The 12,882-nt window shown below is 44.7% G+C and overlaps 1 protein-coding gene across 1 annotated transcript in view; it reads left to right on the top strand.

Moving 5' to 3' along the window:
• Nucleotides 1–246: 246 nt before the first annotated feature.
• The window catches only part of LOC143036036 (sodium-dependent multivitamin transporter-like), a 15,829-nt gene continuing 3,193 nt past the window's right edge, over nt 247–12,882 (top strand). The window contains exons 1-10 of the mRNA XM_076203292.1: nt 247–714; nt 1,103–1,233; nt 4,199–4,387; nt 4,803–4,960; nt 5,733–5,873; nt 9,079–9,137; nt 9,327–9,486; nt 10,624–10,742; nt 11,473–11,627; nt 12,513–12,664. Of these exons, the coding sequence (XP_076059407.1) occupies nt 507–714; nt 1,103–1,233; nt 4,199–4,387; nt 4,803–4,960; nt 5,733–5,873; nt 9,079–9,137; nt 9,327–9,486; nt 10,624–10,742; nt 11,473–11,627; nt 12,513–12,664 (1,472 nt within the window). The 5' untranslated portion in view covers nt 247–506. The remainder of the gene's footprint in view (nt 715–1,102; nt 1,234–4,198; nt 4,388–4,802; nt 4,961–5,732; nt 5,874–9,078; nt 9,138–9,326; nt 9,487–10,623; nt 10,743–11,472; nt 11,628–12,512; nt 12,665–12,882) is intronic.

Below are 12,882 nucleotides of genomic sequence, written 5' to 3' on the forward strand. Positions count from 1 at the left end.
ACGTCATCTATTACCATAAAGTGACGCTGCAAGGTTATCGGCAATTTTTTGAATGATGTACAAAAGAAAGCGACATGTATCCTAACGAAATTATACAGGTTTATGGTTGCAATATTTTAATCACGTCATGCCTTGAAGTTGTAATATCTTTTAAACGATATATAGATAAAACGACTGTTCACCAGCGCTTCTTATCGCACTGCCGTGTTACCTATAATTCAGTAAAGCGCGAGACTAGGTTAATAACGAGTTGAACGCCCACCCGTGCTGATGCGCAGAGGGCGCATGCGTACTGAAGAGATAGCGTTTTGGTCCAAGAAGTTCCATATAGTCTCTGTGGACCTAGACCCGTCAGCACGTATGTGCGGTGCTCATAAGGCCACACCTTGCTTGGCACTCGAGCTTGGGAAGCTGAAGAACTTTGTAAGGAGGAACTCCAAGAAGGAGAAAGAGACCTCTGGCTTGCCCTCCTGAATAGGTGAAAGAAACACACCTGCAGAGACAAAATGACGGATACTTCGCCGACTTTCACGGCTGTGGACTACGTCGTCTTCGGTGGGGTTCTGTTCTTTTCTCTCTTCATCGGGCTGTACCATGCCTTCCGAGTTCGCAACAGGGACAACGCTGAGTTCCTGATGGGAAGCTACAACTTGTCCTGGTTCCCCGTCTCCATGTCGATGCTCGCCACCTACATCTCCGCCATCCTAGTTCTGGGTAAGGTAGGCAGAGGCAGGCATGCCCAGACATTCCGACCTCCTCCAATACGGTGAAGTGCCTTTATTTAGATCTTCCTTGTGACTCATTCCAGACGACCTGATTTTTCTAAGGAGCAGGCTTGGACCAAAACGGGGTCTTTATCGAACGAGACCCCGTGTAGAGCCAAGTATGCCTCTTATCCGATTATAATCGACCGGTACTTGGCACAACAAAACCTAAATAAAAGGACGTCACCGTGGGGGAGGGCGCCAATGTTCCATGCTCAGTGATTTTTTTTTTTTTTTTTTTTTTTTTTCCTTTGGTCAACACTCATCAAAGCGATTGATTTTTGGGATCAACTTTTCTGCCTTCGTGGCTTAATGACGAGGGTCTGTCCTATCTGCAGGAGGTCCAGCCGAGGCCTACTACCACGGGATGATGTGGCTTATCGTTCTGGCGGGACAAGTGGCCAAACCCATCGTGGCCGTCACATTCCTCCCGGTCTTCTACAAGCTCAGACTCGTCTCGGTCTATGAGGTAGGTGGAGGAAGCATTGCAGAGAGCGTGCGTGAGCTCACTGAAATGCAACTTGAGGAAAGAGCCGAGACGCTCCGGGTTCTCTAATCACGTCTTTACTATTGACTCTGTCTCTGTGTACGGTAAGAATTTAAGAGAGTGAAATGTGACCGAGTGAAGATGCCAGATATAGACGACGAAGCTTATGGACACAGTCATTTATGGGATCACTCATTGCTGAGTATGATTCTCTACACGAACTAACATCACAAACTGAGATTATGACTGGTATGTGCGCAGGTGGCTGATAAGGCCAATACGTGACCTACACATACGATGACAGTGAGGGTAGATAAGGTAATGAGTATGGGGTTGGTTTGTTGTTGTCCGCTAGCGTTTTTTACGACGTGTTCTCTTCTCTTCCAGTTTTTCCGTTCTCCTGGTTTCTAGACGCTGAACTCCATTGGCGATTGTAGTTCTTCATCTGAGGCGATCACGGCTAGCTTCTTGCCAGGAGTCAGTGTTGATGTTACAGTGGTCCAGGCAGCGTTTGATAACGTCTTTGTACCTCTTCCTCTGGCCTCCACGAGATCGTTTGCCGTGGGTCATTTGAGCGTAGAGAACTTGTTTAGGGAGACGATCGTCCGGCATCCTGTTGACATGACCAGCCCAACGAAGCATATGGTGGGTTATCGCGGCTTCAATGCTTTGGGAGTGGACCTCTTTCAGGAAGCGGTTGTTGGTGCGCCTGTCATGCCAAGAGATTCCGAGTAGTCTACGTAGACATCTCTGATGAAATTTCTCCAGAGCTTTGATGTGACGTGCATATGTTACCCACGTTTCTGCGCCATACAGGAGGGTTGGGATAACGACGGCTATGTAGACAGCGATCTTAGTTGTCTTACGAATGTTGTGATCATCGAACACTCTTTGCCTAAGTCGCCCAAAAGCTACACTAGCACTGGAGATACGGTGTTGCACTTCAGCGTCAATGTTTACCGTTTGTGACAGGAAGCTCCCAAGGTAAGAGAAACAATCAACATTCTCTAGAAGTACACCGTTTCCAGTGATGGAGGGTGGTGAGGGAGCAGTATTAGGTGGAGGTTGGTAGAGGACTTTGGTCTTGCTTGCATTCAGCTTCAGACCGAGTCTATTGTAGGCCCTAGTGAAGGCATTCACTATAATTTGGAGATCTTCTTCGGTACAGGAGTTGACAGAGGTGTCGTCTGCGTACTGTAGTTCTACAATGGAGGTTGTGGTGGTTTTCGTGGTTGCTTTCAGGCGATTGATGTTGAATAGTTTGCCATCGGTACGGTACGTCAGTTGCACACCTAAAGGTAATTCGTCCTCAATAATGTGGAGGATAGCAGCCAGAAAAAGAGAGAAGAGAGTAGGTGCAATGACACATCCCTGCTTCACTCCAGTACGGACTTATATAGGGTCCGTCATATCACCATTGCAAAGGATGGTGGCTTATATATTATCGTGGAAAAGTTTAATTATGTTAATGTATTTGTCAGGGCATCCAAAACGGAACAGGATCTTCCAAAGAGAGCTGCGATTGACGGAGTCGAAAGCCTTCGTTAGATCAAAAAACGTCATGAAGAGTGGATGATGCTGTTCACGAGCCTTCTCTTGCAGCTGCCGGGCTGTGAAGATCATGTCGACAGTGCCTCTATTTGATCTGAAGCCACATTGTGACTCAGGTAGAACCGCTTCAGCAATAGGAATAAGGCGATTCAGTAAGATCCTGTTAAATATTTTACCAATAACAGCAAGAAGTGAGATGCCGCGGTAATTACCGCAGTCTGATCTATCGCCTTTCTTGAAGATAGTGGCGATAGTGGCATCTCTCCATTATTAGGTAGTTGTTCTTCCGTCCAGATGGTGGTGAATAACTGGAGTATTTGATTTGCCATTGAGGTACAGCCACATTTCAGCTGGGATGCCGTCAGAACCGGCAGATTTGTGGTACTTCAACTTTTTGATGGATTTCGCAACTTCAGGCAACTGCGGCGCATCAGCAAGGTCGTGGTGGATGGGGTGCTGTGGGATCTCGCCGAAGATGGTCTCATCCACTGGGCTGTCGTTGTTAAAGAGCTCACTAAAGTGCTCCTCCCAGCGCGTCTTGATTTTGCTTTTGTCCTTGAGTAGTGTGGAGCCGTCTTTTGTACGAAGTGGCACTGGACCTACGGTTGAAGGGCCATACATTGTCTTCGCAGCTTTAAAGAACTCGTGGGTGTTGTGTGTGTCGGCAAGAGACTGGAGTTCTTGGGCCTTGCGTGTGAACCAGTCGTTCTTCATAGATCTGGTTCTTGATTGGACGGCAGATTTAGCTTCCTTGAACTGAAGCTTTTTGTGGGTGGGGTTGGTGTCCATCTTCCACTTCTTTATAGCTACGCGTTTCCTCTCAATGAGTGCGGCAATCTCTTGGTCGTTCTCATCAAACCAATCTTGGTTTTTCCTTGTCAAGTAGCCCAGCATAGCTTCGGAGATATTTAGGATGTTAGTTTTCATGTTGTCCCAGGATTCGTATATGTTGTTGGACGCGTTTGAGGATGATAGTTTCTCTTCAAGGTTGTGTTGGAAGTCCTTAGCAACTTTTACGTTCTTCAATAGACACAGTATCAGCATGGGTATATACTATTTCGTCGTCAATAACCAGCTCCTCTGTCTTTGTTGACAATACCACAACCTAAGAGGCGGAATCATAGTGATTAAACAAGTAGACTTAAGAAGGCTAATTGAACAGAGGGACAGTAGAAGTTAAAAGTGATGAGCACTCTTAACAGAGGTTGCTCTCTTGTCATAAAAGAATGCTGCGTGACCCTAGCCTGTGGGCTTCAACTAAAACTCTTAGATTATCGACTGCATTATTCTTAGGCAGTGAATAAACAAATAAACGAATGAGTAAGGAATAGGTGTAGTGATATAAGCCAATGTCGATGACACTGTGAATAATGATCCACATCCTTCTCACGCGCAGTACCTCGAGATGCGATTCCGTTCGAGGGTCATCCGACTCTGTGGAGGAGGGACCTTCGTCCTCCAGATCGTCCTGTACCTCTCCGTGGTCATCTACGCCCCAGCACTCGCCCTCGCCTCCGTCATGGGGTTCCCTGTGTGGGCCTCCATCGTCCTCGTGGGAGTCATTGGCACGGTCTACACCGCTCTGGTAAGTCACAGGGATCTGTCGTAGAACCGCAACCAGAAAATCGGATGTGATCTGCAACAAATGGTCAGATAATTGTTGTTTCGTCCTGTTTACTTGTTTATTTTGGCGGTTTGTTTACCTACTTGTTTCTTTTGTTGTTCTGATTCCTGTCTCCTTTCGACAAGCTCCTCAGTTACAACCCATTGTAATTACGATTTGGTGTACTTGGGTAAGCAGGTACAAACACCATTCATTTTTGTTTCGTCCTCTGAACATAGTCGTGATTATATGAATGTGATCTCTAGAATCTAGCTGCTGTTGACCTGATGCGTGTCATTGATAAGAAAACAATCAGTATTATTGCAAGGATGTTGACGAGTAGAAAAGGTGTCCTAAAGCATAATCATAATAGTGTATCATTCTCTCCTTCGATCAGGGCGGCATGCGCGCAGTGGTCTGGACGGATCTGCTGCAGTTGTCGGTGTTACTCTTGGGAATGGTGGCCATCATCATCAAGGGTACCATCGACGTTGGAGGTCCAGCTAACGTGTGGAGAACGAGCGTCGAATTCGGTCGAACTGGACAAGACTTTATGTAGGTCCTCTGGTGTGTAACTCTGACTGATCAGAGGCGTCGTTGCGACGCGTGAAGAAAGGAGGATGTGGCAGAACAGCACCCATACTCAGTTGTGCATGTCCAATCCTGACTCATAATTCATGGGAACTGTATAAATACATGTTCCGTTGTTTTTGCATCAAGGCAATTTTCTTTACATAATATAACTCTTACCATTAAAGAACTGTTGTGCACAGAAATATATCCAATACTCCACATTGAAAATATATTTGCACAATTCTAATTTACCAAAGACCATAGTTGGACACTCGTGACAGGTGTAATACAACCAAAAAAAGGTCCCAAAGCGTTCAATTTTCACGCAAATACAAATTCGCCCATCAGACAAAATTCACGAACAGGAGAACCACGTTGTAGTTTCGGACAACCCAAATACATCGGACAAAGGTGATCTCTTTGGCCACAGGAAATGGTTCTTGACATTCACCCGTGTCTTAATCATTAACCATCTTCCCTGAATCAATCTGGATTCTGAAGGGTGGAAGGGGTGTGCAAGGCACCATGTTTTACAACTTGTTTTAATTTGGGCCAGGTGATGTCATTCATAAATCAACTTGATTATTTTGATTATCAAACGATTAACAAATTTTGATTCAACAAACAAAAAGCGAATGTGTATTTACCTAGTTGTATTGTACGGGAAGAGGGCTATGCTCGTAGTGACCGTCTTTGTGTGCGTGTCTGTGTGGTGAGAGAGACTAACACGAAGACCACCCTCTTCTTTCCGCAGATACCCCTTCTCCTTGTACGAACGCCACACGGTCTCTAACCTGTTCCTATCGTCTTTCTTGGGCGTCATGACGGCCTACGGATGCCACCAGACCATGATCCAGCGGTACAACAGCCTCCCGCGCCTCAAGGATGCCTATATGTGAGAATATTATCATCGTATATGTATGGAAGATGTGTGTGTGTGTTTGTGTATTCACCTCGGATCTGCTGCAGCCACCTGTCGAGACAGCCAGACACCACCCTACGGCAGCGAGATCAGAGCTCATTATTTGCCGATCTCTGGGTAGGTCTGAGACCACTCACACACCACACACCGGGACAGCAAGGTCACAACTCCTTGACTAACATCCCGTACCTACTCACTGCTAAGTGAACAGGGGCTACATGTGAAAGGAAACAAACCCAACTTATCTCCGCCCGGCCGGTGTGTGTGTGTGTGTGTGTGTGTGTGTGTGTGTGTGTGTGTGTGTGTGTGTGTGTGTGTGTGTGTGTGTGTGTGTGTGTGTGTGTGTGTGTTTGTGTGTGTGTGTGTGTTTCACCTTGGTCTTTGGATCACGTGTTCGACTTGTGATCGACAGCTATTTCCCTCCCGGAAGAGACCTCAGAGCTCGTATGACCGATCTATGGGTAACGCTGTGACCTTACACGCACAAACACACAACTCCCCGCCCACGAGAGTTGGAGTAACGACTCGAAGCGCAGCGATACTGATATTAATTCACCCCTAGGCAGGATTCGTGTGTGTGTGTGTGTGTGTGTGTGTGTGTGTGTGTGTGTGTGTGTGTGTGTGTGTGTGTGTGTGTGTGTGTGTGTGTGTGTGTGTGTGTGTGTAAGTGTGTCTGTGTGTGTAAGTGTGTTTGTGTGGTGGTAGAAGTTACCTTGTTCAGAAAGTATCCGACTTCAATTTTCCCTGAAGAGCAATGTAGCAATGTAGGGGACCTTCGTGCGGATGTGTGGTAGTTTCCCCTGCCCACAGGGAGTGTCAGTCGCTGACAGTCTGTCTGTGAGGAAGGGAAAGATTTCGGTGTTCGTCGGATTTTCACCTTATACGCGAAACGACGGAACAAATTGGATATCGTATCAAATTTTACAAGAAATTTGACGACACCCAAATGGAGACAATTTGGAAGATTCTGCGGGTTTTCGGCGACGATGCAATGGGTATTGCACAAGTTGCTTCACTCGGTTCAAAGATGGACCCACGTCGGTTGAGTGACTCATGTTCAGGTAGGCTTTCTTTTCACGTCACTATCTTAGGGCTTAATTACTTAAGTAATGTTTCCCTAAATCAACTAGAACGACGTGATATTTTCAGGTTCTATATCAAATCAGAGGGAGGAAGAAAATAATGAGCATTGTATATATACATATATCAAATAATTCCGACTGTCGTCCCCGAATTCGAACCTGGGCTCGTGAATTCTCACTGCCGTCGCCTTACCGACTGAGCTACTGACCCTATTAAAGTTCACCAACCTGGAAGTTAATCTACTTCCTGAGGAATTATTTGATCGACATCACCGTCACTAGTGATTCTATTCAGATATATATATATATATATATATATATATATATATATATATATATATATATATATATATACTATAAAATGTCGTTCGTGCATTAAAATAATATTAATTGTTTTATATTTAGTGAACACTTTGTTTATAAACAAGAAACATATTACCTAAGAAGGTGTGAGAAGCGGAAAGGATAACACTTCAACTGAAAATTTGAAAATCCACAACAGATTTCCAAGGTCGACAATGGCCACAGTCACTCTATTTATCATTTTTATAACACTTTAGATAACACTGAATAAGATAGGAGGATTACCTACTTGCGATGGTGATTGTGAATAACAATCAAGTTCTGAGAGTCCTCTGTCAGGGCGTAGTGAAGGAACAAGGAGGAGGGTTGATATTTGAAAGGTGGCGGAGATTTCCGTTACACACAGGGAATCCACTGCCAGGGACGTCGACGATGATAGTGATTGTGAATGACGATCACTTTTTTAGGGTCTTCTGTCAGGGCGTATTAAAGGATCGACGAGACGGATCGATACTTGAAAGGTGACGAAGATTCCCGTCATATACGAGGAGTTCACTGCCAGGGGAGTCGACGATCTACCAGGCAGTTAGATATTTGAAAGGTGACTGAGATATCCGTCACATACGGGTTCCACTGCCAGGGGTCTTGACAATCTACCAGGAAGTTAGATACTTGAAAGGTGACGGGGATACCCGTTATATACGGCGAGTCGACCACGATCGTATAGGAGCCGATAGAGAAAGGAACACGCCTATTTCTCGAGGAACTACATGTCTACTATCTTGTGCGGCCTTTGGTGTTTATTTATATAGTATCGACCGTGTGACGTCACGAAAGTAATACGTTAGGGACGTTACGTAGTTTCGTCTTAAACGTATTCCTACCCATTCCGCTCTCACACCTCCACTAGGTGAACCACGCCCGCGGTCCCGTGAGACGTGCAAAACGTACCTCTCCATATTTGGTACGTCTGTACGTCTGTACATACAACTACTTATTCTTATCTACTTTAAATTCTAGAGATTGAATATACAACATTGCATAAAATCTATAATCATATACAAGGCTAATGTATAATATGCACAAATGTGTATTTTTTTCTACTCTACAAAATTTTCACTTTAACACAACTCTCAACAATCCCAAATGATGAGGTCACTGATCAAGTGCGGACTCTGGTTACTCAGGACCGTCGGTTTACCGTCTGAGAACTTGAGGGCGCGAGGACAAGCTCTGGTTCGGCACATTCTCTTCTGAGGGAGAACTTGGGACTCGCGAAGGGCGTCCGCGTCCTACGCGCCAAAGATGCCGATGACGGAGCTGGAGCAAATCTGCATGGAAGGGACGTAAGAACATGCTGGACTCTGCAAACGGTGACCTCGACTTCCTAAACACCATGACCGCTCAGATAAACGCCGAAGTAATTAAACAAACACGATAATGGTAGTTCCTAACTCGAGCTTCATTGGCGGCGGTCCTTGGGCACTCTTATAGACCTCTCTAGGAAGAAACTTTGGACAACTGTTCGCGTTGCATCAGTACGGAGCAGTTCGATGTCATCGGATTATTGTGGTAGTATAAGGAGAACAGTCTCCGGTTGTCAGCTCTCCTTGTGTAAAGAGGTGGAGGAAATATAGAAGTTGAAAGATAGCTTGGCCTCAATCCGGAGACCGAACACCAGCCTCTCAGGGCTGTATCTCCAGATAGAGGTGAATGTGCCAAAGGGTTTTGGTGGTAGCGGCAGGGATATAATAAGAATAATTAGAACCCTTCCTTCTTCCTCCTCAACGCAGGGCACTGGCTTCCAACGTCCCCATGTCCATCATTCTCCTCGTCACTGCTTTCTTCACCGGTAAGTCACTTTTATCCCTGTCTCACTCTGCCGACCAGACCCCACCTCTCAAAAAAAAATATAAATGAATAAATAATAAATAAATCAACCAATCAAACAGATAGAAACGCATAATGGATGTGCATCATAAGTGGAAAAGTGCTCACCAGACGCTGACCTCCGAGTTGTCTCTCCCTTACTGGAATGCAGGTCTGGTGCTCTTGACGGTGTACAAGGACTGTGACCCCTTGGCGGCGGGACTCATCGAGAAGAAGGACCAGATCCTGCCCTTCTACGTCGTGGAGCACCTGCGGGACTTCCCGGGATTCGCGGGGCTCTTCGTGGCCTGCCTCTTCTCTGGAGCTCTCAGGCAAGTCGACCAATTCACTGAGGCACAAATGGCAGTGCCGCCAATGACAGTAATGGGTATAGTAATGATACCAATAACCTTGATAATCACTATCACAACGATCTTAAGGGTTATAGTGTTGATAACAACACCCATGATGTGAACGGAGGAATATAAGTTTGGTAACTATGGCGCTTTATGGAGGTGAGTTATGAACTCTAGGATCATATCTATAGAGGAAGGGAAGGAATAGCAGCGATGAACTATTTGGGGAATAGGGCTACGTGGTGCGGGGAGAAAAGAAATGGTAACAGACGGTGGATGAAAAAATGCCTGCTTTAAGGAGAGGATGGGTGTAGAGAAAAATAAGTGCCTCCCCAAGGGCGTGACTTTTCTTCCGTGTACCAATAAACTTTTCTCCTACTCCACCCATATATATATATATATATATATATATATATATATATATATACATATATATATATATACATATATATATATATATATATATATATATATATATATATATATATATATATATACCTTTGAACGGGGTATGCTCATTGTTCCGCTCCCTCTCCTAGGACTACTATAGTGGTAACCAATGGGAGTGGCTAAACCACCTCTGCGATAAGTTACCTCTCCAAGGGCGATGTGCACTCCCTCTTCTTCAGACCTGACCAAAGAGATCGTGGTTCTCCTATCCTTCTCTTTGGCCCCCGAGAGAATAAAAACTGCCTGTACACTACAGGACTTCCAACTCCCTAGTGGTATGCAGATAAGTACACGAGCATTTACTCAAATGGGAAGAAGCACGAGCACTCCGGACGTGTCTGGAGAAGAAATCGAGGAATTTGGTAGAGGCAGCGCACATCGCCTTGGGAGAGGCAACTAATCACAGATCTGGATTTGTCAATCTCTCATTGGTTGCTGCCAGGCTGTTTTTGGTAGACTACACTAATCATTGTGCTCCGTTAAGAGACGTCAGGCAGGATAACCCATGACGCATTTCTGTCACGGTGAAAAAGCTTTGTTGTCGAAACATCAGCAGTGTTCCTGGTTTATCCTGATTTTTCCTACTTACCATTATTGTTATTACTATTTCTTTAAATCACTCATTTCTTCTTCTTTTTTTACATTATTATTTCAAATCTACAGCTCGCTTTCGTCTGGACTCAACAGCCTGGCCGCCGTGTTATGGGAGGACTTATTCTCCCCAATGGAGCGCTTCCAGAACATTTCCTCAAGAGGGCAGACCTGCGTCAGCAAGTTAATCGGTCAGTTGCGTTGCCATAACGCTTCACGTCAGTTCTGTTCGATGTGGACGAGTGTGGATGTCGTTCTACTCCTCCTATGTTATCACTTCTTCCGTATATATATATATATATATATATATATATATTTATATATATATATACATATATATATGTGTGTGTGTGTGCGTGCTTGTGTGTACATATATATATATATATATATATATATATCTGTGTGTGTGTGTGTGTGTGTGTGTGTACATATATATATATATATATATATATATATATATATATGTATATATATATACAAACATACATATACCAAAGGCTTTTCCCCCTTACACAGGGGGTAGTAAAAAAGAAAAAGGCATAGAAATCACTCCCACCAATTTCATTTCCCATATATTCCTCTCCCCTCCACCCTCCTCCCTCCCTCCTTTTTTTTTTTTTTTCAAGAAGGGTTACAATCCTATCCCAAGAGAAGAGAAAATGTCTTCTTAGTCTGGTAGTAAATAATGTAATTTATTCCCATATCTTCATGAGCGGGTTTAATGTTATTCTTTATAATCTGCTGCATGTTTTTTTTTTTTTATCACATTGACAGTTATTGATACATTTAAGGTACATAAAAAAAGGTGAACATGATTTGCGAAAGCAAGAAAGAAGGAGTTGCTGATGAATGTATGCGAGGAGTGTAAAGTCAGGATCCCAGACTTCTGAGGTCTTTCTTTTTCATGACCCGCTGTGACAGCCACGGGATTCGGGGTGTTGTGCGTGGGGCTGTCCTTCATGGCAGGGAGCCTCGGTGGAGTTCTTCAGGCGTCGAACGCCGTCAATGCGGCAGTGGCGGGTCCACTCCTGGGTCTCTTCATCATGGCGCTCTTCCTACCCTTCGTGGATGCAACGGTGAGCTCCCATCTGTCTTTTCATTTCTTAAGAGACAGGGACACAGCTGTAAATGCTATTATTGTATTTATTGCCTAATAACACCATTATTACAATATCTAAATTATCATTTCATTGTTTTTATTGTCTTGCCCCTACTATTGTTACAATTACTGTTATTATTGATATCAATTTTAGCTTGGCTATCGTAGCTATGGGTAAAACGAAAGTGAAAAGTAAGGGTGAGTGTGAGATAAGAGGAGGTGTGGTTGTACTGATTATTGAGAATGTTGTGGGAATGGTCCTGCGGGCACAAGGGAATAAATGATAACATAATTCACGTGAAAGTGGTTTGAAAGTGATCAATTTGAGTGTGAATACTGTGCAAGCAAGAGGGGGAAAAGAGAGATTTATGGTAAGATGATATTTGAGAGTATTCAGTCGTTTGAAATGGGTGAGAGTTATGGTATTGGGAGATATCAATACAAAAGTAAGCGGTTGTAAAACATGTTTGGAACAATACAAACGTCACACAGAAGTTTCTCGAATTTGGTCACAAACAAGAGCAAATAGGGACAGCGAGGTCACAGAATGGCGGACACTTCGAACAGTTGAGTGGTAAGAATGAGACAGAAATAATGTTCAGGCAGAGGCGGGAACGACTCACTACTGCGCATTCCCATTAAGGACATGGAGGAAAGCGCGAATGTGCGACTCTAGGCTCAGGTTGTGGCGGTAAAGCGTGCCGCCGCGTGCATTCGCGAATGTTTGACCCCAGTAGTGAATCAGTGAATAAGGGGTTCAGGTTATATAGACAGGTTAACTACTTGTATTTCATTGGATGGTTCTGTTTCCCTTTAACCTAGGTCCTCAATCATTTCTATTACTGTCTTATCCCATTGCCAGAGTGCAGGTCTGGGCCTCCTCATCGGGCTTATTGCCTCCCTCACCGTCACCGTCGGATCCATGACCACCCACGTCGTGCCACAGCTTCTCCCAACGAACGTTGACGGATGCCCCGCCAACCTCACCATTCCGATCAAGGACCCCGGACTGACGTAAGTTCCAGGTGCTTACAGACAAAGTTCATTATCAGGCTCCAGAAAAATAGATTCCGATGAATGGAGAAGTTTGACTGTGTTGTGGCTTGAGGTGGGTTCCTGGCCGTCAAGTGTTGCTTAGGTGGTGAGTGGGAGATCTCTGTCTGACCTCTGCTAGTCTCTGTCAGATCTACCGGGTATTTTGACTGTCCCACGTTGAGTTCTAATAACAAAGA

This window comes from Oratosquilla oratoria, chromosome 20 (genome assembly GCF_046742065.1).
Source record: "Oratosquilla oratoria isolate Oo_2021 chromosome 20, ASM4674206v1, whole genome shotgun sequence".
In the NCBI taxonomy this organism is placed as follows: domain Eukaryota; kingdom Metazoa; phylum Arthropoda; class Malacostraca; order Stomatopoda; family Squillidae; genus Oratosquilla; species Oratosquilla oratoria.